Genomic DNA, 25,011 nt, shown 5'->3' with positions numbered 1-25,011 from the left:
CATCGTATTTCTGCATGTTTAGGAAAGCGGTGTCAATTTAGACATGACATAAAACACTACACGATGTGCTTTTTACAAGCAGCTTTCTTAGCAAGACATAACATACAATCTCTGAGTAATGCAATTGAACATCTTATGAGTTAAAATAAACATAGTCTTTTCCTAGATTCAGGATATTCCATCATATTGTAATGCCTGTGAGTTGTGGATTACAGAATCTAATTATTCACTAATGAGCAGTAATGGTACATATAAACTAAGGGTCACTATCCTATTACAGGCACCCGATGGTTCACTGATAAGCATTTGGCCATTAGATTGACCATAAAATATAGTCAATAATTGAGGTTAGTCATAGAGCAGGCACCTTATCAGCACTAGGCATGGTGGGACAGCTTGTCAGTACTCTGCGTACTGATTGTGCTGTGACTGAGCATATGATTAGGGTATTGAAGCAGTCTGTATCTAATGAATCTGCACGAAAGGCATAGCAATATTAGCACAACCACTAAATGACTAATGTGTTTTTGTTCCAAGCTTCAGACACTTCAATTAGTTCCAATAAACTCTGATGTAGCGTAGTGGTAGGCAGAGGATTCAGATATTTTGTGTACACGCTTTCATTACGCTAGTCAAAATTTGTAACGTTTCGGGGACAGGTGAAATCTGTGTGGCTTTGAATGAAAAATGATGGAAATAATAAAGGCTGTCATTACCATTTTTACTTCACTTTTTCCAGTTTTATTTTTGCTTTTTTTTTTTTTTTTTTTTTTTTTTAAATTCAGAATACTTACGGAGACAATAGCTGCTGCCTGGTTTAAAAGACGAAGCTGACAGTAGCAAATTAGATGTCTACATGTTCTGCTTTAAGATTCACTCATGCAGTTCATGTAGGCTTGTGCATATAGATCTAAACTTAGAATGTGTTCCTTAGCGTTTTGTACCGTGTGGAACATTACTCAAATAGTCTACCTCTTGAGGGCTTTTGAAGGGATATTGATTTTACTGTGCTTCAAACTGTTGCTGAGAAAATAACCTCAGAACCATTCTTTTATGATTTTGTTGTTTTTTTTTTTTTTCCATGAGGATGCCTTAACTTTCATAAATTATTTAATACAGTGAAGGATGCAAAATGTCTGTCTGAACTGCTGTTGAGGCGTCTGTGATGCGACCTTGGAAAGTAACCATAGAAACACGTTAAAAGCATCAACCGAAAATCAGTAGTTGGGTTTGACAGTGATGCAAATTCTGTGAAAGAAGATTATGATGTATTAGGAACACTTGAGGCATATATTACTGCTAACCTGTTAAACCTGATTATTCCTTGTCTGTCAGTACTTTCAGAATTTAATACGGGGAAGAAAAAGAACAAAAAACAAAACAAAAAAAAACCCTACTTTTTTTCTTTAACTTGCCATGTTTGAGATGTTTCCAGCTAAATCACTTCATCCTGCCATTCTCTGTCCTTCTAAAAGCAAGAATTATATTTCTGTTAAGCTCATAATGTAGTTCACCAATTCTCTGTATTTAATAGCTGTAAACTTTTGCCCTGTACCCTGCTGGGATGTGCTGGTATCCTGGCTTTGTGCAGAGCTGGCACAATTTAAATCTCTTTGACAGTTAAAGTAGATAACTGGGTTACGAGTAAGTAGTAGTTCACCGGAAGGTGAAGAAAATGTGTGACGCGTTGGATCCTGAGCCAGACCTTTTAGTGCTGAAATGCAGTAGCCAGGTCAGTTTGTGACGCTGCAACAGAAGTGCTTGTGATGATTATAGGTAACTATAGCAAATCTTTGGTGAATCACAAGTCAGAGGAAGAAGCAGAGTTAGTTCCATCCTCATTAAGGCTAGTTCACATCCAAGAAATCGTATGTTGAAGTGTCAGAAAATTAATTTCGAATTAATTGCCTGGAAATGGGGGATCCTGGCTTTTCTTGGCCTGGTTGACAGAGGTAGACAAAGAGCTGTACATGGTTTGTCTCTTCTTTTTGGGGTTGCGGCAGTATCATGGGAGCTGTGAGGCTCTTCCAGGGACACATCAACTGGCTGACATTAATGCAGCTCAACAGCCACTCAGAGCATCAGACCTTCGTCATTAAATCCCCACAGTGCCCCACTTCCTCTTTCTACCATCCAGTCATTGTTGGAAGCCAGTCAGGAATGGTGTCTGAGCATTCTGATGGCTGAAGCATCCAGATGTTTCAGGGGGTGTCGAATGTGTAATTCCCACTTTTCCCTCAATGAATCTCTCTTCAAAATCTGGTGGTCTGGAGCAGCCTGATCTCTGCAGAGTGTTGCCCACCACAGGATACTGGAAGTGTGAAACCTTCCCAGATGCCTTTTTGAAGCTGTATGGTTTCAGGTTGGATATTAGGAAAAATTTACTCTCCAGGAGAGTGGTCAGGCACTGTCAGAGGCTGCCCAGGGAGGTGGTGGTGTCACTGTCTGTGGAGCAGACAGTGGATGTGAATGTGATACTTAAGGACACGGTTTAGTAGGAAATACTGGTGGTAGATGAACAGTTGGACTAGATGATCTTAGAGTTCTTTTCCATCCTTAATGATTGTATGATTCTAGGAAGCCCTCATGCAGATGTGCAGATGGAGATGGAGTGACAACACTGGATGGCTTGCCTTGTCCTGCTGGTGCTATGCCACAATTGCTGGAATGTGGTTGCTAGCAGTCCCTGGTGTGTAAATGTGACCTGCATATAGCCCAGTGCTATGCAGGGACAGGAGATGAGGCAGGGTGTGTAGCATTGTGTAGTATCTTGTATCATCTTTAGGCAGCTTAAACTTTCCTAGTTGCTGTGGCAGCATAATAGTGCCTATAATTAAGGACAAACAAAGTAGTGCATGCCTTAGGTATATCCTGTTTAGCTTTTGCACATAAGGAGGATAAATGAGAAGATAAGACTGAATTTAGTAGGCTTTGTGCAGAGCAGTGTGTTTAAGAGCGCGACATCATTACTGGTATCATTACTAATACTGCATCATACCATATGCTGATAAAGCACTATGTAAATTAAGCCAGGTTCCCTGCTATGAGGAGCTCGTCTGTGAAGACTGTGAGACTGACGGGGAAGACAGCTGGGGACATAGAGCTGTGGTTCAGCAAAAAGAGGAGGTAAAGAAGCCAAAGTAGTTGAGAAGAGAGGGAACAATGGAGTTTTGGACATCGGCACTTCTCAGTTCATCAGTACTGAAAGTGTGAAGAATGTCCCAGAGGTCAGTAGGGAACTGGCTGAGAAACTGGGTTTGTGTTGACTAGATGAAGTAGTGCTGGGCACCTAAAAGTCATTGCCTTGGCAAATACTCTTTCATAGCAGAAGCTGAATGAAGGCACAACGGAACACTGGTAGTGCTTTGTGCTGGCTAATTGCCTTTAACGATCTTTTTCATGTGAGGCTGTCCTTGGAAAAGGCTGATTTTTTTTTGTGAGCCCCCGATTACCTCGATGGATAGATAATACAGGAGGTTTTGGAACACCAGAGGCAGCGTCCTTAGGAGATGAAATGACTTTTTGAGCTGCTTTAGGTGACTCTGTGCAGACAGTATTGCGGTACTGGGTTTGCTCTGTGTTCTGAGATGTTCCTGATGCCCAGGAGGAAGAACAAAGCAGAATAACTTGAAACAGATGTGTTCACAATGGTAGGACAGAATTGGTGCCTTCAGAGCTACCAAAGTTCGAATTTATAGAGACACAAGTGATTGACGGAATGTGCATGTGCGTGGGGTAAATGGTGAAGTATGGAAGGTGTTATAAACTAGTGAAAAGCCTGAAGCGTTTATAGATGATCTGACTGGAGTCATGCAGGTACTTCTTATTTTCTTATCTCTCTGACCCTCTGCTTTCCTGAATTTAATATTTTATCCTCTAACTTAGGGTTTTTTTCATATGATCCTGTCTGCATTTCCTCATTCACCTGAACGTGCCCCTTGTCAAGAGGAACACATCTCCCACCTCACCCACCCCAGCCCTTTCCCTCTGCCTGCTTTTTTGCCTCCTTGGCTCCTGAACATCAGTGTCTGTTCTGACCCCATTATTTGGGACTTCTCAGCTTGGAGGCTGTGGCAGCTGCACTGGTAGTTTCGTTGCAGGAGGAATGAGGCATTCCATTGGTAAAATGATAACGGCAACTTTCCTGTGGGGCTGTAATTTGACAGTTTGCACCTGTCTCACAACTTTATTGGTGTCTTTCAGGCTCTTTCAATAACATACTTAACTATTTTAATGCTTTATATTAAGGCATGACAGACAAAGCAATTGAAATAGTCAAATCAGACTGATAATAGAGCACTTGGCTCTCATGGGTGATTTGCAGTCACTCTGACACTCAGTTTACTGAGAGTTGCATGCAGTTTGCAGGGTGTGTGCATTTTCAGCTGACACTGGCTGTGTTCTGAGCTTGACTGCTTTGCTTGCTTGTGCTACTGGCAAAATAAGATGCTTCACATTATCATTTATAACAAAAATGAAATGTCATGGCAAAATAAAGCACCAGCACTACAATTGCAGAGCTTGACCTACTGCAAGATTGCAAAACCTCCCTCATCCTTCCTGTTGGATGATGGAGGGTATTTCCAAGCGTAAGGTTTTGCAGCTGCATCGTGGTAACCCCTACTATCAATGCAGCCTGAGGAATGAAAGGTTAAAGTACAACCCTTTTGAAAAAGACTTTGGGATAATGGTGGGGTGGCAAGCTGGACATGAGCTGGAAGTGTGCCCTTGCAACCCAAAAAGCTAACCGTATCCTGGGCTGCATCAGAAGCATGGCCAGCAGGGTCGGGGAGGGAATCCTGCCCTCTGCTCTGTACTGTGAGACTTCACCTGGAGTACTCTGTCCTGTTGTGGAGTTCTCAGTACTGGAGAGGTATGAACCTGTTGGAGCTGGCCTTGAGGAGGGATGCAAAAATGATCCAGGGGATGGAACACCTCCCCTGCAAGGACAGGCTGGAAAAGCTGTGGCTGTTCATTGTGGAGAAGAGAAGGCTCTGGGGAGAGCTGAGAGCATTTCAGTATCTAAAGAGGGGCTGTAAGAAAGAAGGGGATAGACTCTTCAGCAGGGTCTATTCTGATATGATGAAAATGGTTTCAAACTAAAAGAAGGGAAATTTAGACCAGATATAAGGAAAATATTTTTGTAATAAGGGTGGTGATGCACTGGCACAGGTTGCCCAGAGAGCTGGTGGATGTCTCATCCCTGGAGACAGCCAAGGTCAGGCTGGGCAGGGCTCTGAGCATCTGATGGAGATGTGCTCAGTGCAGGGGGATTGGAGTAAATGGCCTTTAAATGTTCCTTCCAATTCAAACAATTCTGTGATGATTTTCTAATGATTCTTTTGTCATGATGCTTCCAAGCTTAGCCCAGTACTTTTCTCAGCATTAGTTAGTGTTTCTCTGCCCATCCCCGTTGGATTTGCTTCACTTATTAAGAAGCAGTGCCCTGTGGAGTTTTGAATATAAGGAAATGAATCAGTGGAAGTTAATCAGCATTAAATGAATCTTATCTGAAAGTTATTATAGGGAAGCTAGTTGAAGTCCAGGACAAGGTTTAAATGGTGCTGCAATTTTAGCCTGCCATACCTCTGAGGGGTAGTCTGATTGCTTCAGAACTGGTGTCATTTAAACAAACCACAGGTACACCGGCTTTAAGAATCTTGCACGTCTCTCCTTTGTTTAAAAATACTCATTGTGTAGGCACAAGACTTTGTTGATTTCCACTGTATCATTTAGTACTGTCAGTGCATTTAACTCTGTAAATACCCCCCCCCCCCCCCCCCCCCACACACACACACACACACACCAAGAAGTTTTTTGCTAGGTAGTAGAAATGTCAAGCCTTTGGCTAAGTATCTGAAATAAAAGCTGGCCGAAGGAAGGACAGACCCTCTGTGGAATTTCTAAATGTGCATTGATAAGTGGAGCTGAAAGTAATGAGAAAGGTTTGTCTGTAGGGCCAGTGTGCTGGGACTGAAGGAAGGTAACTTAAAAATATAACCATCCCTGGAGTTAATGGAGGCTTTGCAGTTGAAAGTGGCCAGAAATGAGAAAATCTTGCATAAGGAGGGCCCTGGTTCAGCCCCATGCTTCCCCATATATGTTTGCCTGAACCCTGTGCTTCAGATATCCCCTGTTAGCCATGTCCTGCATTTTCTCTCTCATCCTTTGCAATGACGGATGTGTCTGTTCCTTCCTGGGAGCAGCCTGAATAAGCAGAATGTTTTTGCTTTTCATACCAGACTGTTTTTGATGAATAGCATTGTGTGCAATATTCTTTGTAACAAAAATAATGTATTGCCTGATAAGTCATTTTGATGCTGGCTTCCTTCTGTATGTTGGGAGCTGGAATTGCAGAGCAAAATGTTAGATGATCTATTAAAGTAATTACTTTAATAATGAATGGCTAGTTAGCACCGCTGTTTCCGTTTCATTACTTTTTAGTTTTAAAAGTGGCTTTGTTACTTTTTCATGATAGAATACAAATGAGACTAAAATTTAGTTTTTCTTTCAAGAGTCTGTGTCATGCTGACAAATAAATCCAACTGTTTTTGCCTAAGGTGTGTGCTTAGATTGATGTGGTTCTGCCTGCTTTAGCTCAGTTAGTTCATGAAACAGAGCGAGACAACACCGCTGGCAGTCAGGTAGCCGTGTTTTCAATATGGAGCTATCTATGTTGCGTGCGACCCAGAAACTGGCATATTTCTATATTAGGTGTTGACAGTCTTGCTTACATAAAGATTAACCTACACGGGTATTCAGCAGTTTGTCATATGGCACAACTGTAAACAGTGAGCACAGAAGTACAGCAGTATGTGCAACTGCTCCTACTTTGTTTAACATCATTAGTGAGCAGAGCTGGAAATGGGATGTGGCGGGCTGCGGTGCCTAGCTGCTACCCTGGTGTGTGTATAAATAAGTCAGTTCCAGATCCTTGGTCCTGGCTGCTGAAGCAACATTCCTTGGCCAGAAAAGTGTTTTAAATCTGCATACTGAGAAGAATGTCTATCTGACATCACTCATAACAATTTTGTAGCAGTCACCTCAGAAACCACTGTTTTGGGAGAGTGGGAAAAAACAGTTGGATGTAAAAGTCAGCGAATGCTGCCCTTGGTGTTATTTAAATTTTGGGAACAGCAGAAGAGCTGTGAGAATTCCGTCCTGGATTCTTGATTGCAAATCACTTGGTTGGCTGCTTATGTTTAAGTAGTAATGTGTGGTGAAGAAAACGTATCAGCTCTTGGGTCTGTACACCGTGGGAAAGCTTTTCTGGTGTCATCTGTACTCTGCAGGTTTATTTTAACCTGTCATCTCACAGAGGTCTTTCTGAGTTTCGCACAGAGTGGCTCTGTCTGGTCTTCTTGTAAGGTGTCTGAATTCAGGTGTATCTCGACTATTGTACGCCTGTCCATCAGGCCTTCATTCTGTACTTGGTGAAGATGTGAACTGAGTAGGGGGAGGGCAATGAGGGTGATCAGAAATCAAGGAAACTTGGTCTTTAAGAAGAGGTTGAAAGAACTGGAACTGTTTTTGTGTGGAAAGGAGAAGGCTGAGAGATGCTCAGCCTTCATACAGGTAACAGCTGCTTCAGCAGAAGGAAATAAGCTCCTCTGCATGTCTACTGGGGTGATGGGGGGAATAAGGAACGTAAATTACAGCAAGGCATATTTATGAGAGAAATACAAGGTGTGAATTTTCTTTCAGCAGGAGCAGTTAAAAGATAGAACTGACTGCCTCAGGAGGCTGTGACTTGCTTTCCCTGAAGTTTCTGAGAACAACTTGGGAAAATATATAATGGAAATACATTAGGTAACATTCATTCCTGGGAAAATGTAGAAGATAATGTTCCTAATATGTCAGTGTAGCTGATATATATATATATATATATACACACACACACATAGTATATATATATAGTATGTATGTATATATATGTGTGTGTATATATATAAAATATCGTGTGTGTGTGTATATATAATGTATATATATATCATGTATATATATATTCTGCCTTTCAGATTTTAATGAAAGATAGAAAACATTGAGGTCACTCAAAGCGAGAAGCTGAAATTCAGGCCTGAATTTATGCTACGTGCAAGGCTTGAGCTTAATCTCATGTTGAAGATACTTCCTTTCATAATGTTGGCTTGGTAATATAGCCACAGTATTAGATGGAGTTTGACATTTTGGAATGTTTTAGAATGATGTTTTTTCTATTGAAATTTATTTCCGTCGCCCATTATAAAAATGCCATTGTTTGAGGTTGTGCATTGTGATCCAAATTATTTATTTGTTGAGGAAGGTGAGCCAGTGAAATAAGGAACATCTATTGTTCCTCCTGGCAGTGTATCTGGACAGCACTGCTGGGATGGCTAAGCAAACAAAGGTTTGGTGTTGTACATGTATAATGATGCTGAATTGAGGAAAGTCAGCATATGCTCCTGAAACTAAGTATGCATCACAGAAACCTGGGAATGTTGTTCCATGGGGAAGAACAGGACATAATCTCAGAATGTAATTCATACTTCATAAGAGATGCCTTGGGCAAAATTTATTGCAAAAATACAGATGGTGACTTTTTTTTCCTCCCAGACGTTTTAGGATTTAGGCATTCCCAGCTTTCTGTTCAAAAATGGCTCTTTCTGAACCAGTTTTATTTTCCACATTAAATGGTGCTGGTGGAACCTGATACCTTGCTTATTTCTGCTTATTTTGTATGGTGTTTTGGGCAGCAACTGTATATTGTTTCATTGTGCTGTCTTTCTAATTTTAGAACCACAAATCAAACAGCAATAGCAATAATAAAAGTGATAATGCCAACCAAGTTTGTTCTGTTAATTGCGGAAGGCTCAGGACATAATGCTGGAGGGTGTATTGTAGGACATCCGTCTATTTGTTGTCTCTATTGACGAGTAATTAAGGAAACAATAACTGGAACTGCAGATACAATGACAGACTGGGACTTTCCCACTGCTTCCATTCGAGTTGGTTTGCAGTGGGAAAGGCTTGTGTTATGTGATGAGGGGTGATGACTGTGCTTGGCTGGGAGCTAAGAAAGTTCAGAAGGATCCTTCTTAAGGGTAAAGACTGATACCCAGGGTAAACCTGCATTCAGAATTCTGCAAGCTTTGCAGAAGGTTCAGTCTCGGGATAAAGCTGAGTCTTGAGATATCTGTCAAGGTCTGCTGAGTGGACTCTTAAGTAAACTCCAAAGCTCAGGATATTTGAGACTTCGACCATGCACTTCTTTGGCCATGACTTGCTTGGTAAAACCCTAAAAGATTTCACAATCTGAATGACAGTGATAAGGCTGGCTAAGGATGCTAAAATTATGTTAATACATAATGGCTCGTGCTGAAATGAATGTGAAGAAGTTTTCTTTTATTATTTTATCAGTGGAGCTTAATCTGACTTGTGTGGGTTTGTCTGCACAACCAGCTTGTCAAATTAAGTCCTCTGCATCTGTCTCACTTGACTCATTTCTAGTATGTGTCCCAGACTATATTTTGCATCACTTTTCCTTGTGAAGCTTAGTAAATGTTAGGATAACACTTTGTAGAATTTTGTAATTTTGCATCATTATAAAAGCTTAAATTCTAGCTTTCTGTTTCATGGAGAAATTATACCTAGATGGAACAGTGTTCTTTAGGGATTTAAATTGTACTGTTTACTTTCACAGATATAATGTGCAGAACGTGTATAGTGAATGTAATGTAGAAGCAGCTTGCAGCGCATTAGAGTATCTGAAATGTCATGCTAACTACATAAAAAGAATATAAAATGAAAAAAAATTGTATTTATTTTACTGGGCAGGCTTTGTAGCTGCCATTGCTGCACACATATTCTCTAGATGCTGAGAATTTTGTAATTGATCTGGCTGTGCTTTTCCTCACTGGTCTCATCCACGCATGGCAGAAAAATCCAGTAATCTGTAAATTGTGTTGGAGGGGAAAGAACAGGTTAGAGACTGTCCCTTGTCATTTAATATTTGAATGCTCCTGCTTGTGCCATATATTAGTTTTATTTTCTACCGTGACACCTAGCTATGAGAAAAGAACTCTCCAGAGCATCTTAAAAGACATCTTCTATTAGCGATGGAAAGAGTTAAGCAAAATGCAAACAATAGATCTCACAGCTAGAAGTAAAAATAATATATGCATGGGTCTCTGAAGCATTAATTGGAACAGAGGCATAATAGTGGAGCTTAGCTTCCCTTGAAAGAATACTCTGTAGATGAGCTATTGAATTTGAATGGGGAAAACCAAAGGTAGGTGGAAAGTATGTGAGTGTCAAAGTTGCAAAGAAATACTTGGAAAATACCCAGAAAAACAAATTAGTCTAACATTTATGTTTTGCACTGTATTCTTTAGAAGTTATAATTTTTCCTTTGGCGAAAAAGTATTTGATACTGTAGAAGACCAGACAGTCTACCGTGGCAATGAAGGTGAATGTAAGAGCCTTGCATGAGAGATTAAAATCGAGGAAAAGGTTCAGATTGAGAGGAAATAGGCACAGCACATACAGAAAGTGGTTTGGTATGATCCCAGCTTCAGCCTTTCTGGAAGTTTCACAGTTTATTAGAGGTTGGCCTTCTCTGTTGTGATGGGGCAGATTCTACTGGAGAAAGAGAATGCTGGAGGAAAAAAAGGACTGGAAACTCAGGTGTAAATTTAGTAATGGGTTATTGAATAAGGACTGCAGGAAATTCAGTATTTTCATGCATCTTGGAAGTGGCCTGTGAGTACATGTTCTCGTGAATTTTACTGAAGTGAGGAGTTTTGTGTAGTTGGATTTTGTTTCATTTGATTGGGCCCTCATCCAAACCAACGTGGCCTGTGTTTTGGTCTAATGAGTACTTGGCTTGGTTACCACCAAGTGTGTTCTGGTGTTGTAAGAAGTGCAGAAGGATTGATGAGCCCTTTTGTGGTTTTCCTTGCCTGGACCACTCCAGGGGCCCAAGCCCATCATATGAAGGCTGCTGCCCAGCTGAATTTTTTTTAGCAGTTAAAGAACTGTGCTTTTCGTAAGAGCTGAGGCTGACAGCTACTTACATTTGTATTCAAAGTCTAGAATTGGTTATATTTTGTTTTCCCAATTGCTCAGTTCTTAACTCCTTACATATTCCCCTTTAGATAGAAAAAAAAACAAACCAACCCAACAAATTGTTTGATACTGCTTGTGCAAGATATCTGTGATGTTCCTATTCCAGAAATAACCTCATTTTGATGTCAAGTAAACACAGAGAGGTTACAATTAAACTTTGTGCACTGCTACCTGAGATGAGATAAGCTTAGAATATATCATTATTAGTGCAGTTGGCCTGTTGCCTGTCAAAGCACCAATTATTTTCTTCAACAACTACTCCAGTTCCTCTGCTTTCTCAGTTTCCTGTTATCCTACATGGACATCTGCAGTCCCTTTGCCAAATTTCTCAGCACACCGCGATCCTTCAAACTCATAGGAAAAGGAGTTATCAGCACTCTAGCAGTTAATTGCTTTAGCTAGCATATGGCACCATACTTTGAACTGTGAAAGTGCGTGAAGTCTGGATACGGCTAGGAGGAATCAGTTTGAAAGGTGGTCTGTCTCAGGGAAGTTAACATAACTGTTAGTGGGTTTGGTGTCTTCTACCTGCTTCTTATAATGGTCCAAAACTGTGTTACTGGACAATGTTGAGAGATGTTATACTTAAATCAGGCTGATTTTTCCATTTATATATTTACGTGCTGCTTAGCTTGGCCTTTTTGGGTGCATTTACTGGTCATTAGTACTTTGTTAGGTGCCTGAATAAACAACTACTGAGCAAATTTGTTCTTTGTATCCCATTCTCTTTCACGTATGTTTCCCAGAGGAGCTCCTTCAGCCAGATATACTGAAGGAATAATTATTTCATCAGGATGTAATGCATATCTTGATTCCACTTTGAAGACATTCTCTTGAGGAGGTTTTATCATTTTAACAAGGGATCATAGCATGTAAACAAGGAAATAAATGCTACCTTTCATATTAATCAACAAGATGATTAAATAATAACCAGAACTGTTAATTGGTACTTGGAGAGGGAGGGTAATTACTATCTTGACTTCCATGTGAGAGCACAAATGGGTAGATAGACTTTTCTGCACAATAAAGCTGTGTATTTAGGAGGCATTACAGTTTTAGTGTGCAGCTGCAACCTCAGTGAAGTTGTGCAACTGTTTGCCTGGTGTCCTGTTCCAGGCATATGTTTCCATACTGAAAGAGATATTATCAAGAGTTTTGGGGTTTAGGCAGTTAAATCAGTTCTCACTGCCACTGAAAACCTGAAGTTCTGTGTAAACTCATGCTTGCAGTGTTTTCCTTCACCATGGGAAGCAGGTCCTGCTGGTCTCAGGGTGCAGTGGGAGTCAAAAACTTTCTTTGCTCAGAGGCAAGAATTCAGCTTGTTTCTCACAAGAGGGTGGATTCTGACTCCCTTTCAGTTTGGAACTGTGGTCTTTTCATCACATGACTCTTTGTTTTCTTCAAAATATTGCAGTGTTTTTAGAGGGAGAAAGAAGCACACAGGGTGTCTACATCTCTTGATGTTGATGAGGAAAAGGGTCCAGGAGTTTAATTCGCATGTTGGGCAATGTAGAACATTGAACTGGGAAGCCTGGAGATGTTAATTCTTGTTCTTAGATGCTTAATCCTGACCCAAGTGAGTAATTTTGATGCTTGGGCACAGCTCGGTGTTTGCCCTGCAACTTGCTTGATGCAAATGGTAGTGTTGCTGGAAGAGACTGTGCAGGCCTCCTGCTCTTGGTGTTCTGTTTTGCTCCTGACCTACTGTAAGTAGGAAGCAAAGGAAGAATTTCCTTCACAAATCATCTTACTAAGATGATGGAACCTGGGGCTGAATCATCCCTAGATTCATGGAAAAGTCAAGAGGTCTAGTTTTACCCTGAGTTGAGCGTAGCACTGCCTTAGTTTTTCCATGTGTCTGTTGCTTATAATACTTCAGAGATATTGATGCCAGCTCATTCTCACTGGAGAGCACTTTGAGATCCTGGCCCGAATGTCACGATGAAAATATAAAGTAGCTGTTGTATAAGGAGACTTCTTGTTGGTCATATACTTCTAAACTAATTTACCCAAAGTGACAGGCCTTTATATCACAAACATGCACCAGAATAGTGCTTTGCTACCCCTGGAAATACTGTTGGTATCAGTACCAACCGCTACCAACAGTTGTACTGAAGTAGCAACAGAAGGACTGACTGTCAGTAGCGTGGGCTCAGATCGCTCACAGATATTGCTAGTGTAACACTTCGTTCCTTTGCAGGCTTAGCAGTCATTCAAAATTATAATAAAAGATAGCATGTTGGATTCTTTTATGATAAGTATCTGAAGGCTGTCTATCTTCAGGCAGTCTTAAGGTTCATCACACATATTCAAGTGGCGAAACAGTTCTTGGCTTTGGCAGAGCCGAGATTTCACCCTCACAGTCACAGCCAGTTATCTGCTGTGTACTCACTTATGCAGATACATGTTCTACATTACTCTATAGGGTGTTTTTTCCCATACGGGTTTTGATGTAGAATTGAGTTTCTGGTTTTTTTTTTGCTATACTGTTTGGTGTTGCTGGTGGGGAATAGCATAAACACTGATATTGTTGCTATTCTTAATCACAAGGAAGAATGTTACAATTTTAATTTTATGCCTTAATTTTTCCTCTGTCTTTTATGTTTTGAAATTCTGCATTTCAAAAGCAGGATCATTATCATTTTAAACATTAAAGAATGTTTCTCTAATAGCTTTCCCTTTTAACGTGGAAGAATGGAATTGAGGAGGAAAAAACCAATCTTTCTTGAAGGAAATTTTCTGTTATCTGAGGATTTTCAGCACAGCCAACAAGATAGGATCTAGGCTTAGCTGACTTGAAGTGTCATTCTGTGTCTTGAGTAACTTGTAGTGTACAAAGCATTGCTTCCATAATGTTATCACCAGAAAAGTCCATCTGGCCCTTACGGTGACAAGGGGATTATTTCAACTTTTTATTACATCAGTGAAATTTTAAGCGTTTTAGGGTTCAGCTGTCAAGCTGTTGGGGGGAGGAGAGGAAAGTTAGTTTAGAACTGAAACTCTGCTGAGGGAGAAATTAACTGAATACTTCACTCATAATTTTTCTACCCATGTTTCCTTTTATTAGTCCCCTGATGTTTTGTCCTTATTGAATCAGATTAGAAAGCAATGACTTGATTTGTTAAAACACACAATGATGACAATGAACATCTGTTTGTCTGGTCAAGATTGCCATTAACACCTAGTAACATTGTCATTTCTTGCTATTGCTTTTATACAGAGCAGCACAGAAGCTTAACCTGTCTTCGAAGAGAAAGAAATATCATCCACCCCTGCCACACACACACGACTTCTCTATTTATGCTACTAACTTTAGTGGCATCCTACAGCTCTGTCCTCCCCCAGCACCACCATGCCTTCTGAGAGCTGTGTCCAAAATCAAGGACAACCCTGGCATTGGAAAGGTAACTTTGGATTTCAGTTTTTTAAAATAGTTGTCCAGATCAGCTTTAATGGGGCTGGAAGCTTTCAGCCTAGGACATGGTTGGATAGGCTCAAGGGAATGGTTTTGGGTGAGAGAGGTACATGCATCTGTCTGAATATGCCTGAGAGCTGTTACCATTTGTTGACTTTGGAAAATGTTTGCATCCTCAGAGCAGACTCAGTGCATAAATTTTGGCTATGCTGAAACCAGTTAACATCACTGATGACAATATTGACGAAGGTTATTTTGTTCTTTCCTCTCTTAAAGCAAGGGACAGAATTTCCTTTGACTTCTTTGGTCCAAAACCAGTGCACATACAGGTGTCACCTTTAGCAGAAGCAGTCTCTGTTACCAGCAACGCTCAGGTGCAGCTGCTGATGCTGTCTGCAGTGAGTAAAGGAGATAGGCACGGGTGCTTGGTTTTCTTCTACTTCACGTGTCAATGTAAACCAGGAGCAATTCTGTGGAGATCAAAAAGCTAGAGAAAAATAGATGTGTCTCCTGCTTGGGAAATCTATCACCTTTCAAACTGTAAATTCTGTCCTAATTTTATTTAAAATTAATTAAAATACAACCTAATTACTTAGAGCTTTATTCATATTTATAACAGTTTAATCACCTACATGACAATCTGAATACTTATTTACATAAGTTACAAGCAATTGGTGTTTGAAGATAGAATTGAAATACTTAATGTGCATAAGAAAGCACAGATATGCACCTTGACTAACCATAGAAAGCATTAACATAAAGAGATTGTCAGCCTAAATTCTTATAACTGACGTACTGTTACTCTCAGAGAATACTCTGTATTCTCTTAAGCTGGTGAGTTTGTGATAACCCCAATTACTGATTTGTGTTCTATTTATCTTCAAGCAAGTGAAAATGTGTACACGAAAATGTGATTTCTGCTCCTATTTTTAAAATCTGTTATAAAAATGATTTGTTATGAAATGGTGGAATGCAGCAAATGTGGCACATTAGAGATTCTGAGGAGGAATAAGAGTTTGGTCAAGGAACATCCATTCTATGCTGATGTTTTAGCAGAGCCCATTAGAGCCTGCCTATTTTCCCTGAGGCTGAGCACTTAGCTGTGGCGGGAGGAGCGATGTGTAGCATTGCATTTCTGAGGTTCTTGGGCTTAGGAAGACCTTTAAAGCGTGCTTATATCTCCCTGTGCTGACAGCTCGAAGAACTGTCTCTGTACCTCACCACACTTACACGCCTACAGCTGCGTGTAGCCTTTCTCTTACACTTTGAGGGTGGTCAGTGGAGCTTATCAGCATGACTTGTGCCTTGCAGAAAACTCTGGTTTAGCTGACGTCTTGAAACAGGTCAGCAAAGTCTAAACATCAAGTAAACGATCCCAGATGGTAGGAAATCATGCCTTAGGTTATGTGGTCTACCAACCTTTTTAATCAGGGAGCAGAGAAAATGCCTTTCAAAGGGCTAGCAGTATGCAGCAGATCAAAGTGGGACCTTGCAGCAACCCAACAGACCAGGGCTATGCCCACCTGCTAAACTGCATGAGCTTCTCCAGCATGGAATATATATATATATTATATACATATATAAATATATACATATATGTAAATATATATGTATATATATATTTCACTAATGGAAAAGGTAGATAGACCACATGATCCAGGGCATATACATATATAGAGAGAGCATGCTGGCAGAGTGGCTTGTATTTCTGTCTTGTCAAGAAGGTTGCACCAAAGCACTCTCAGATTTTTATGGATCAACAAGCTGGTGTTTGACCCTCAAGTGTCTCAGTTGTGTAGGCTGTTGGCTGATAATATTATTGAAAGTACTGTTTGTTTGGGTCCAAGATTCCAGCTGTGGACTTTTCATCATGTACTTGACCAACATTTGGAAAGCCCTTGTGCAGTGCTGGGAATAAGAACTCTCTGCTGATAGCATCATTCACATGTGCATTAAGACTGAAGAGTATCAAAGTGATGATGGGGTGTGCTGTTTCCTAGTTTTAATGCTCCTCAAAAAATAAGGTGATAAGGCATCTTCTCTAACCCATGGTTTAAAATGTGCAATACATCTTAAAACCACTTCACCTATTCATTTTAATTTTTTTTGTTTTTTGTAAAAGCAAACCAAAACCCAGAAGAAATGAAATATTATTTATTCTAATTCTTAGATGTTATGGACTAAGAAAAAATTCAGTCTTACATAGAACATTCAGTTATTTAGCTCTGAATGCTGAGTTTCACCTTCTCTGAGCAATGCCGAGTCAGTTTCGGTAACATTTAGTTCACTGGTGTAGTGGTTACATTCTCTGTTGTATTTTCTTCTTAACCAGTTTCTGCTAATTAAGATTTATCCAGCCCAGCATCTCTTTACGGTAACTCGCTTTAAGTATCATTGCAACTGAGAGAGCAGTTGGCAAATGCTGGCAGATGTACTGTGATCCTGTTACCTTTTGCTCCCTCCTAACAGCTTTTCACTTTGCTGTCCTCCTGGTTCTCTCCTTCCTCATGCTTTTCTTGCAGCCTGTCCAATAGTAAGTACAAGATAACTTGTGGATAGAAGCAATGCTGGATTCTGGAGTCAGTCTCTCCTACTGCAGTGTCTGTGGCTGGCTTTTTCTTTGGTTTGTGTGACTGTTCCCAGGTCAGCAGTGTGCCTGGCCCTATTATTGTGCAATTACAGTGGGATAGGCAGCTGTTGAGGCAATTTTTCCTTTTTCATCTCCCCACATGCTGCTGCTTTGTCTTTCATGGTTATTTTTGATGTGGAGGACTGCTTTCTTGCTGGTATCTGCTGTGTAGGTGAGAATGCAGCAGTATTGGTGGCTGCCTTACTTAACCTTTCTAACCTGAGGATGACTCCTTGAGGACCAGTCCTTTCTCTTTGCAAGGGGCTGATTCTTGAGGACAGATACCTTGACAAGTTTTAATGTCCCTCTTGTCTCATGGCTTCTTCATGACTGACAGGATGGACCATACAGCAGTACAACTTTTTGTGTTGTGAAGGGGCTGAAGAGATAACATTTAAGGAGAAATGTATATGTTATGTGAGAATGAAAAATGTTGAAACAAACTGGAAACCCTTCAAGTGTCAGTGATTGATCAATGGGAGATATTCCCTATGCATTAAGTCCTTTTCAATTGGTTTCAAAGTTAAACAAACGAGTAAGAGTTATTCTGAACTGGAGTGGAGGGTGGTTGAATTTAAGAAACCCACTGAACTGAGCGTCAGCTCAGCACAGAAGGTAACTGTGTACTGTCAGGACTGCCAGAGGGGGCAGGAATGTGAAAAGACTGTATGGCCAGTTCTTGCACTTGAACACAATTACTGATTGTGTGAACCCAAGGTTTAAATTTGATTCTATCTGACATCATCGTCTCCATGCATATAATGCAGTTCTGAAAATGAAATGTAACTATATGGTTTTCACAGGGGTTGAATATGTTAGTGACTCACTGCAGCAGAGGTCCTATAGGTGTGTATCTTTTGCAGTTTCTATTTATAATTTCTCATTGTTTCAAGTCATGTCTTGGAAGGTTGGTAGTAAATATCTTATTAACTTCTTTTACATTTCACGAATACCAGATTATCTGTTATCATAAATTCAGCAGAAGTGTTTAATTATGCCTTTTGCTTGCTTTTCTTTACTAAGAGTGCAAAAGGTTATACACTCTAACAGCTGCTTGCAGGGTTTTCAATATTCAGGAACACCATGCACTAAAAAGTTTAAAAAGAGAATTAAAAAAGTAATAATAATCTAAAGTTGTAAATGTGTCCGAGACTTGTGTTTTATATGATCAACAATTATCAAACTCCCATATACAAAGGGAAATCCCATTATCGATATAAGCTAAATGTAAAAGGAATTTTGCTCACTGCCAATAGATGTTACAATACAGATTTCATACCTTTCACTTGAATGTGCCAAAAACATCAGAGTCCGAATCATTTAGCTGAATCCTGCTTAAAAGGCAATGATCCAATACACCGTGATTCTTGTAACTGAATCATTTTTGTGGTCTCTCTGGGTGTTATTAAATTTAATGTCAGAATAGTAGGAAAGACGTCTGAAAGCCATTTAATATTGTCACTGGAAAGAAGTTAGATTGTACTCGATTTCTGACATTAATGTGCTACTTAAGGTAATTTATCATATTGTGGTATTAAAAAAGACATCCTTTTTATAGTGGCTGCTGTGTAGCATTCTAATTTGCTATTTTTCTTCAGCATGGTTGGAAGCCTTTTTCATGCAAAATGTTTTTTTTTTCTGGAGTTCTATTCAGCTCATTCTTTATAATACCGCATCACTTACAACAGCAACTGTAAGTGCTTGTCTCTTTCAAGGATCCTTTCTCTTTTTGTATGTTAGAATGACAGGAGCCTCCTATGTGAGACAATAGAAGCGGAGCATTTATAGTGAACCTGAATTGTATATACCTGTCCAACAGACATGTCTGACTTATCGGTCTCCATTTATGTGTTTTAGACATCTACTTTCTTTTATGCTTTACCAAGCCAAAGCTTATGTACTGCTAATATGATTTACTGATCATGCAGGGTTTTCTTAAGTGTGCTGTATGTCCCATTCACTGGTTCTTACGATGGTTTGATGATGGATAACAAATAGGTACTTAATTTTGTCATCTTTATTGCTGCTTGTTTCCTAATGACTAGAGTGTTATTTCTGGTATAAATCACATATACTAAGTACTCTTCAATCCACACATGTAGCCCTATATAGTAAAAAGTATGTACCTTCCTGCTGAAATGCACTGAACTACTTCAATAAAAACATCAAAGTTTAGATTAAAATACACAATTCCTTCTATTTTGTTTTTACCTTTTAAAAATAAAATAATTTTCTTCATGTCTCCTGGGAGTGGAGAATCAATTCTTCTTTAATAGAGAACAATACAGACGTTATTTTTTTTCTTTCTTTAAAGGTTCTCCCAGGGGAGCTAAATGGTCTATGCTAGCATAGCAATTTTGCATATAAATTTACCATCCATCGGTAGTGGCAGTATGTGAAAGGCTTGTAAGAACTACCAATTTAGCAAGGGTTATATATCTGTCAGTTACAATTAAATCCATGAAAAATATTGGCTCTGAACTAAGACTTTTCTAATTTGATTTAGACTGTAGTGGAGAAACAAGTGATTTCATTGGAAAATGGCCTTTATTCAACGGAATGTGAATTCTTTGTAATTTCTTGCTGAGAAATCTTAATTCAGAATGGTGGATGAAGTCTAAATGTAGTTATTTAATTAACCTGCTGTTATACGTCATTTTGTGAGCATTGGACGAGATTGACTTCCTGGCTGCGTGATGCCTGTCAAAGATGCGTGTTTCCAGGGAATATTTAGTGTCCATTCAAATCTGATGTAATGACATTTATTGCTAAAGACCAAATTGCTTGTTCATTTAGGGATTACGATACTGTCGCAATGTAGAATACAATCGGCATTTTTAGAATGGAATTCCAGTATAGTGCCAGCACTTTCCCAAATTACAGAGAGATAAAGTCGGAGAGATTATTTTAGCAAAAAAAAAAAAAAAAGAAAAAAAAGAAAAAAAAATAGTCTTGAGCCCATGTATTTAAAAATCTGCTTTTAATGCATTTCTTCTGTTTTTTGTTTTGTTTTTGTTTTTTTCCTTCTTGTTCTGTTTGATTTGAAACTTAACTGTATAAGCATCAAATGCTAACAAAGCATCACCATAAACACATGAGCGCTGCATACCCATTGATTTCAAAGGAAGCACCATATGTTACAGTTATGCCTCTGTTAACATACTTGGCTGGGTCAGGGTCTTAATTTCCTCAGCATTCAAAATGCCATGGAGTATGGTAATTACTTGGTGAATTAGAAGAGTTTTTTCTGCCTACATGTCTGCCCTAAATTAAGCTCTGTATATTATTTGGCATCCTTTGCTTCATTGAAAGATGAAGGATCAACTTTATTATATATGCTGTTTGTTTTTTTTTGTAAACATCCTCTGAAACAATATTGTAGAAGTCTGGTAGTATTAGGGATAGAATCCAAATACTCTATTTCTTTGTTTCAAGTGTGATAATCCTTCCCCTTTCTCTGGTCTCAATGTTGATAGTCTTTCCATCTTCCTTGATTACAGGGTAATAATCAATGTGAACCTGGCTGTCTCAGTCTCTTGGCTGTTCCTGTCTAAAATTGTGTAGGTTTGTGTCATTCTCTCTGCTATCACTGGCTCTTTTCTCTTAAAAAATCAGCCTTGGATGTTATGTCTTCTGAGATGACGGTTGCCTCACTGGTCTTTGAGGAGTTTCATGTTCACTGATGCATGGCTTTGCTGTATTTCCATTCAGTTCAGCATATCCAAAATAGCAAGGATATATTAAGAAAGACTGCTAGCTTGCCTCTGGCCATCAGTCTCACATTCATGTCTTACTGTCAGAGAGTTGCCTTGAAATTTGGTTTTCACAGTTTTTTGGTCTGTCTTTTGCTTTTCCCAAACTTGCTTTTTGACACTGACATATCCTTGATGTTTTGCGCTATCTTGACCTGTCCTGCAGCCAACCTGTTACTTATGTTGCTGTCACTTCCTCATCCTGCTCTCTTAACTGCATCTGGTACATTATATGAAGGGAAGTCTGGAGGTGACCAGCCCACATGAAGAGGATATGTGGCATTGGTGCTCCTGGAGGTCTCAGCATGGGAACAATGTGGGGAGGAGGCAAAAGATTTCTCCTAGTGACCGTTAGGTGTGAAATGGGGTAGACAGTAGTGATGGCCTTTAGAGGAGAAAGGGTGACGCTAGCCAGGATATATGTTCCTCCATTTCTGAGGAGATTCAGTGTTGTATTTAACAATTCAGAACTGTTAAATATGCATCTCTCTTTAACATTCAAAATGGTCAAAAATGTCAAAGTCTAGAGCTTCGGCTTAGGGCTCCTGCAGATTACTGATATTTGTGTCTGTGGTTGTCTAGTGGTCTCATCAGATGTTTCTAAAACTATATGGGACTTAGCCACAGCCACTGTACCTCACATGAGGGTTTTTTTCCTCCCTATGTCACTACAAACAAAATTTTTTTCTTCTTCATAAATCTGCCTTTTGTCAGCTTGTCTCACTTAAAATTATTTATATATGCATAAAACAATGTTATGATGTTTGTTTTTATGCTTCAGTATCCATAAACTGGGTTTTCCCCATGGCTGGAGAAAGGGAATGCTGGTTTGCAGGTGTGTGCTTTCAGAGCACGAACTTCCAATGTAGGAAAATAAAGAACTTAATAAAGCCCTTGATTGTTATGAATCTTTCACCTATTATTGCTAGTGACAGTTTATGTTATACCCATTGTTGTCTTGAGTAGGTGGACTTGTGACCTTATACCACCCATTCCCAGGGCTTTTCCAAATTCTGTGCTCATTTATTTATTTATCCTTTAGCAGCATATTCAGGATGTTTGCCATCTTCCCAAACGCTTTTGATTTTAATAGAATTTCCTTCAGCACTTCTGCTGACCTCCTAGTTCCTGTGGAAACATAAGTTTGGAAAGCCCAATTGGGTGTTAACCCCATCTTACAAAACCCACAGCATTAGAGTCAGGTAATTACTGAGTCTCATAACAGCATTTGATATCTCTCTGAATGTGTATGTAAAAAATTCTTGCATCCTTTATGATTATAAACTTTTACCTGTTATTCATTTTCTTCTTCTGCATCTTTGTGACATTGAAGAAGAAAGACAGAAGAGAACAATACAACGAGTTAGTAAGAATTTCCAGTTATAGCAAAGAGGTTCATCCTTGTCAGAGGAAGCATTTGGCATCTTAGCTCTCTTTACAGAGTCTAAAAGTGGCCAGGGCAGAGATGGTCTGAGCCTGAGATGACTCTTCTGGGATCACTTTATCTGTGTTGCTTATTTTATTTTATTCTTGTGTGTGTGTGCTCCCTTCTCTGTTTGCATTACTTTTATCTCTTTTTCTCTTTCGGTCTTGACTTTTCTGTTTCTTCTTTTGTTCTTTAAATTCTTCCTCATGTCATTTCTTTGCTTCATGCAAGCAGCTGGTACTGCTGCAGTTGGATTTCTGCATCAGAAGTGGCTATACTGCTGAACATCTGCCAACAGAGGATGTAATCCTGAGTGGGCCTGAAATTAATGTTATTGCATTTAATTCTTGTCATTAATTTCATAAGCCAAAAACCCCCCCCACATTTGAGTGCAGTGCAAATACTGCCTCTAGTTACATTTCTCTTGGAAACTTTGCACTGTAAAGATGAATGTGACCATTGAAGGTTGTTAGGAGTTGGAATCTGATCCATTATAGGAACAGATTTTGGTATCCTTTTGCTGGTCTCAAAAAGCTGATTTGACACGCATGGTTTTTCTGGGACTGAAGCCATCTTTTTATTAGAGGGAGGAACACGCTGATGGAGGAAACTTGCTGTTTGGGTCAGGAGGAAACCAGTTTTCCTCTAATCCAATCTCTGGCTGCTATAATCTAATAGTAAGTGTGAGAGAGAAAAGAAAGTGCAGTTTAGGAAAATTATTTGAAAATAGCGTATATTTTAAAATTATTTTTAATCAAGCGACCCTGAGGTGGGGATTTGTGTTTTCTTTAATACATATATGTATACACACGTATATATGTATTTCTCTCCTTAGGGTGGTTATTTTCTGGATGTTTCAGTTGCATGTCAAGGTTGAGCAAAGAGGCTAATACACAACACTGCCTCCATGGAGCTTTTATAAGGAATCAGCCTTGAGACTGTCACTCCTGATGCACTTTGCTTTTGAAACAGCTGTTTCATTTGTTCTGAGGTTCAATTATTTTCCTGCACTGCATTTTTATTTTTATATCAGTATAAAAGGGACAGTATTTTCATATTTACAACAGTGTAAAAGTGGAAGGAAAAGAATAGGGGTTTGCTTGAGTGAATAAGTGGAAGAGTTTGCTTCTGCCTTTGGTGAAGCCTCTGGCAGTACTTACTGGAGGGGTCAATTGTTTCTTAAACTCTTTGTTAGGAAAAAAAAATGTTGAGGAAAGAAGCTTTTATAGCTGCTTTCTGAGAATGCTTTGTGATGACACTCAGTCATACCCCTGCGTGGCTGGGCAGGTGATGCCTGCGTGCACCTCAGACCCCACTGAATTGAGGAGCTGGAGAAATGGAACAGTTAAGGAATGAGATGAAAATCATCAAATAGCTGTCCTTGATAAAGGCAGGGATGTTTTGTGTAGTGCTTAGTGCTGAACTCACTTGTCCATTGTGACTTATCCTTGTCTGGGCACTGCATTTCACTTCTGTGAACCAGGTGCCAGGGGTATATGCTGTTACCTTTCTCACCTTGTCAAGGATAAAGGGCATTCTTAGAGGATGGCTCAGCCTACACTGGGGTCTGTTCCTTGCAGTGCTGTGGGGGCCTACATTTCCCAACCCAGTTTTGCTGAAGTGTGTTTTCAGCTTCAGGTGTTCCTTTGCCCTTATTTTTCAGGGTGCAGGACTGATGGGGAGATGGTGACTTCAAACTGCAGTTTTGTGTTTGTTTTTTTTTGCAAAGATGGAGAGAATGTAGCAGTAATATCAATGCACACAATCTTCATGAAATAGTACTCTTGTGACTTAGAATATTTTCAGGCTCTTAGACCCAAATTGCTCTGACAGTTTTAAGATTAAATTTAGCAAAAGCAAGTTACTGGAAAGGAGGCTCTTTATTAGAGATATATGCTTTCCAGCCTATCTTCCAGTGCAGCATCCAACATTGAGCTAGAGCTAAATATGGAATCAGCAAATGACTCTGTGCTGTCTGTTTGGAGGGGTCATCTGGTAGATTTGCAGTAGAGAGGTTGCTATCTCACTCTCCATCCAAACTGAATGCAAGTACTATAGAAGGAGGAGTGGGTATTTTGTTTGGATCAGCAGTTGCATTAGGGAACGTGCAAGTCCCGATGGGTGCTTTGGAGAGCGCAGGTGTGGGTTGTTCCAGCTCTGCTGGCTGTTTTGCATTACAGCTGTGGAGGCACTTCACCCAACAAAACTAGGTGTCCCACTGCTGCTGGGAAAGTCATTTGTTAGCTAGAAGAGTATGTAATACTGTTGTTCACCTTGTTTTTGAAGCTTTTTATATTGGCCAGGGAGAGTTACTCTTGCCAGGAATAGCTTTCCTTTAAGTTTGATCGGCTGGCAGTGTGGACTTGATGATCAGCTGAGTGACACTGTTCCTGTAATAGTCATTTACTGCAGTGCCAGGTGTGTAAAATACAATGGTTCTGACCTGGGAGCATTTTGTAAGGATAAATGGTTGTAAATAGGTATGAGGCAGTATTTCACGGCTTTTCAAAATAAGGGTAGGACTTCCAGGAAACCTAGTAGAAGCAGGTGTGCAGCCTTTGCTGAATTTCAGTGAGACCAGGTCACTTGGCTCCCATGAGCTACTCGGAAAATCATAGCCAGCATGTCTGAAAGTGTTGCCTTAAAAAGCCACGTGTAGGAGTAAAAATGTACTTCATGAGTAGTT

At 39.8% G+C, this 25,011-nt stretch overlaps 1 protein-coding gene across 2 annotated transcripts in view; it reads left to right on the top strand.

The window, feature by feature from the left end:
* KIF26A (kinesin family member 26A) overlaps positions 1 to 25,011 on the top strand; it is a 95,255-nt gene that overhangs the window by 53,710 nt on the left and 16,534 nt on the right. For both annotated transcript variants that reach the window (XM_072339091.1, XM_072339090.1), the window contains exon 5: positions 14,324 to 14,507. In XM_072339091.1, coding sequence (XP_072195192.1) covers positions 14,324 to 14,507 — 184 coding nt within the window. The remainder of the gene's footprint in view (positions 1 to 14,323; positions 14,508 to 25,011) is intronic.

The sequence above is a fragment of the Excalfactoria chinensis genome, chromosome 5, assembly GCF_039878825.1.
Source record: "Excalfactoria chinensis isolate bCotChi1 chromosome 5, bCotChi1.hap2, whole genome shotgun sequence".
Classification (NCBI taxonomy): domain Eukaryota; kingdom Metazoa; phylum Chordata; class Aves; order Galliformes; family Phasianidae; genus Excalfactoria; species Excalfactoria chinensis.
This window is presented reverse-complemented; position numbering and strand designations above follow the sequence as displayed.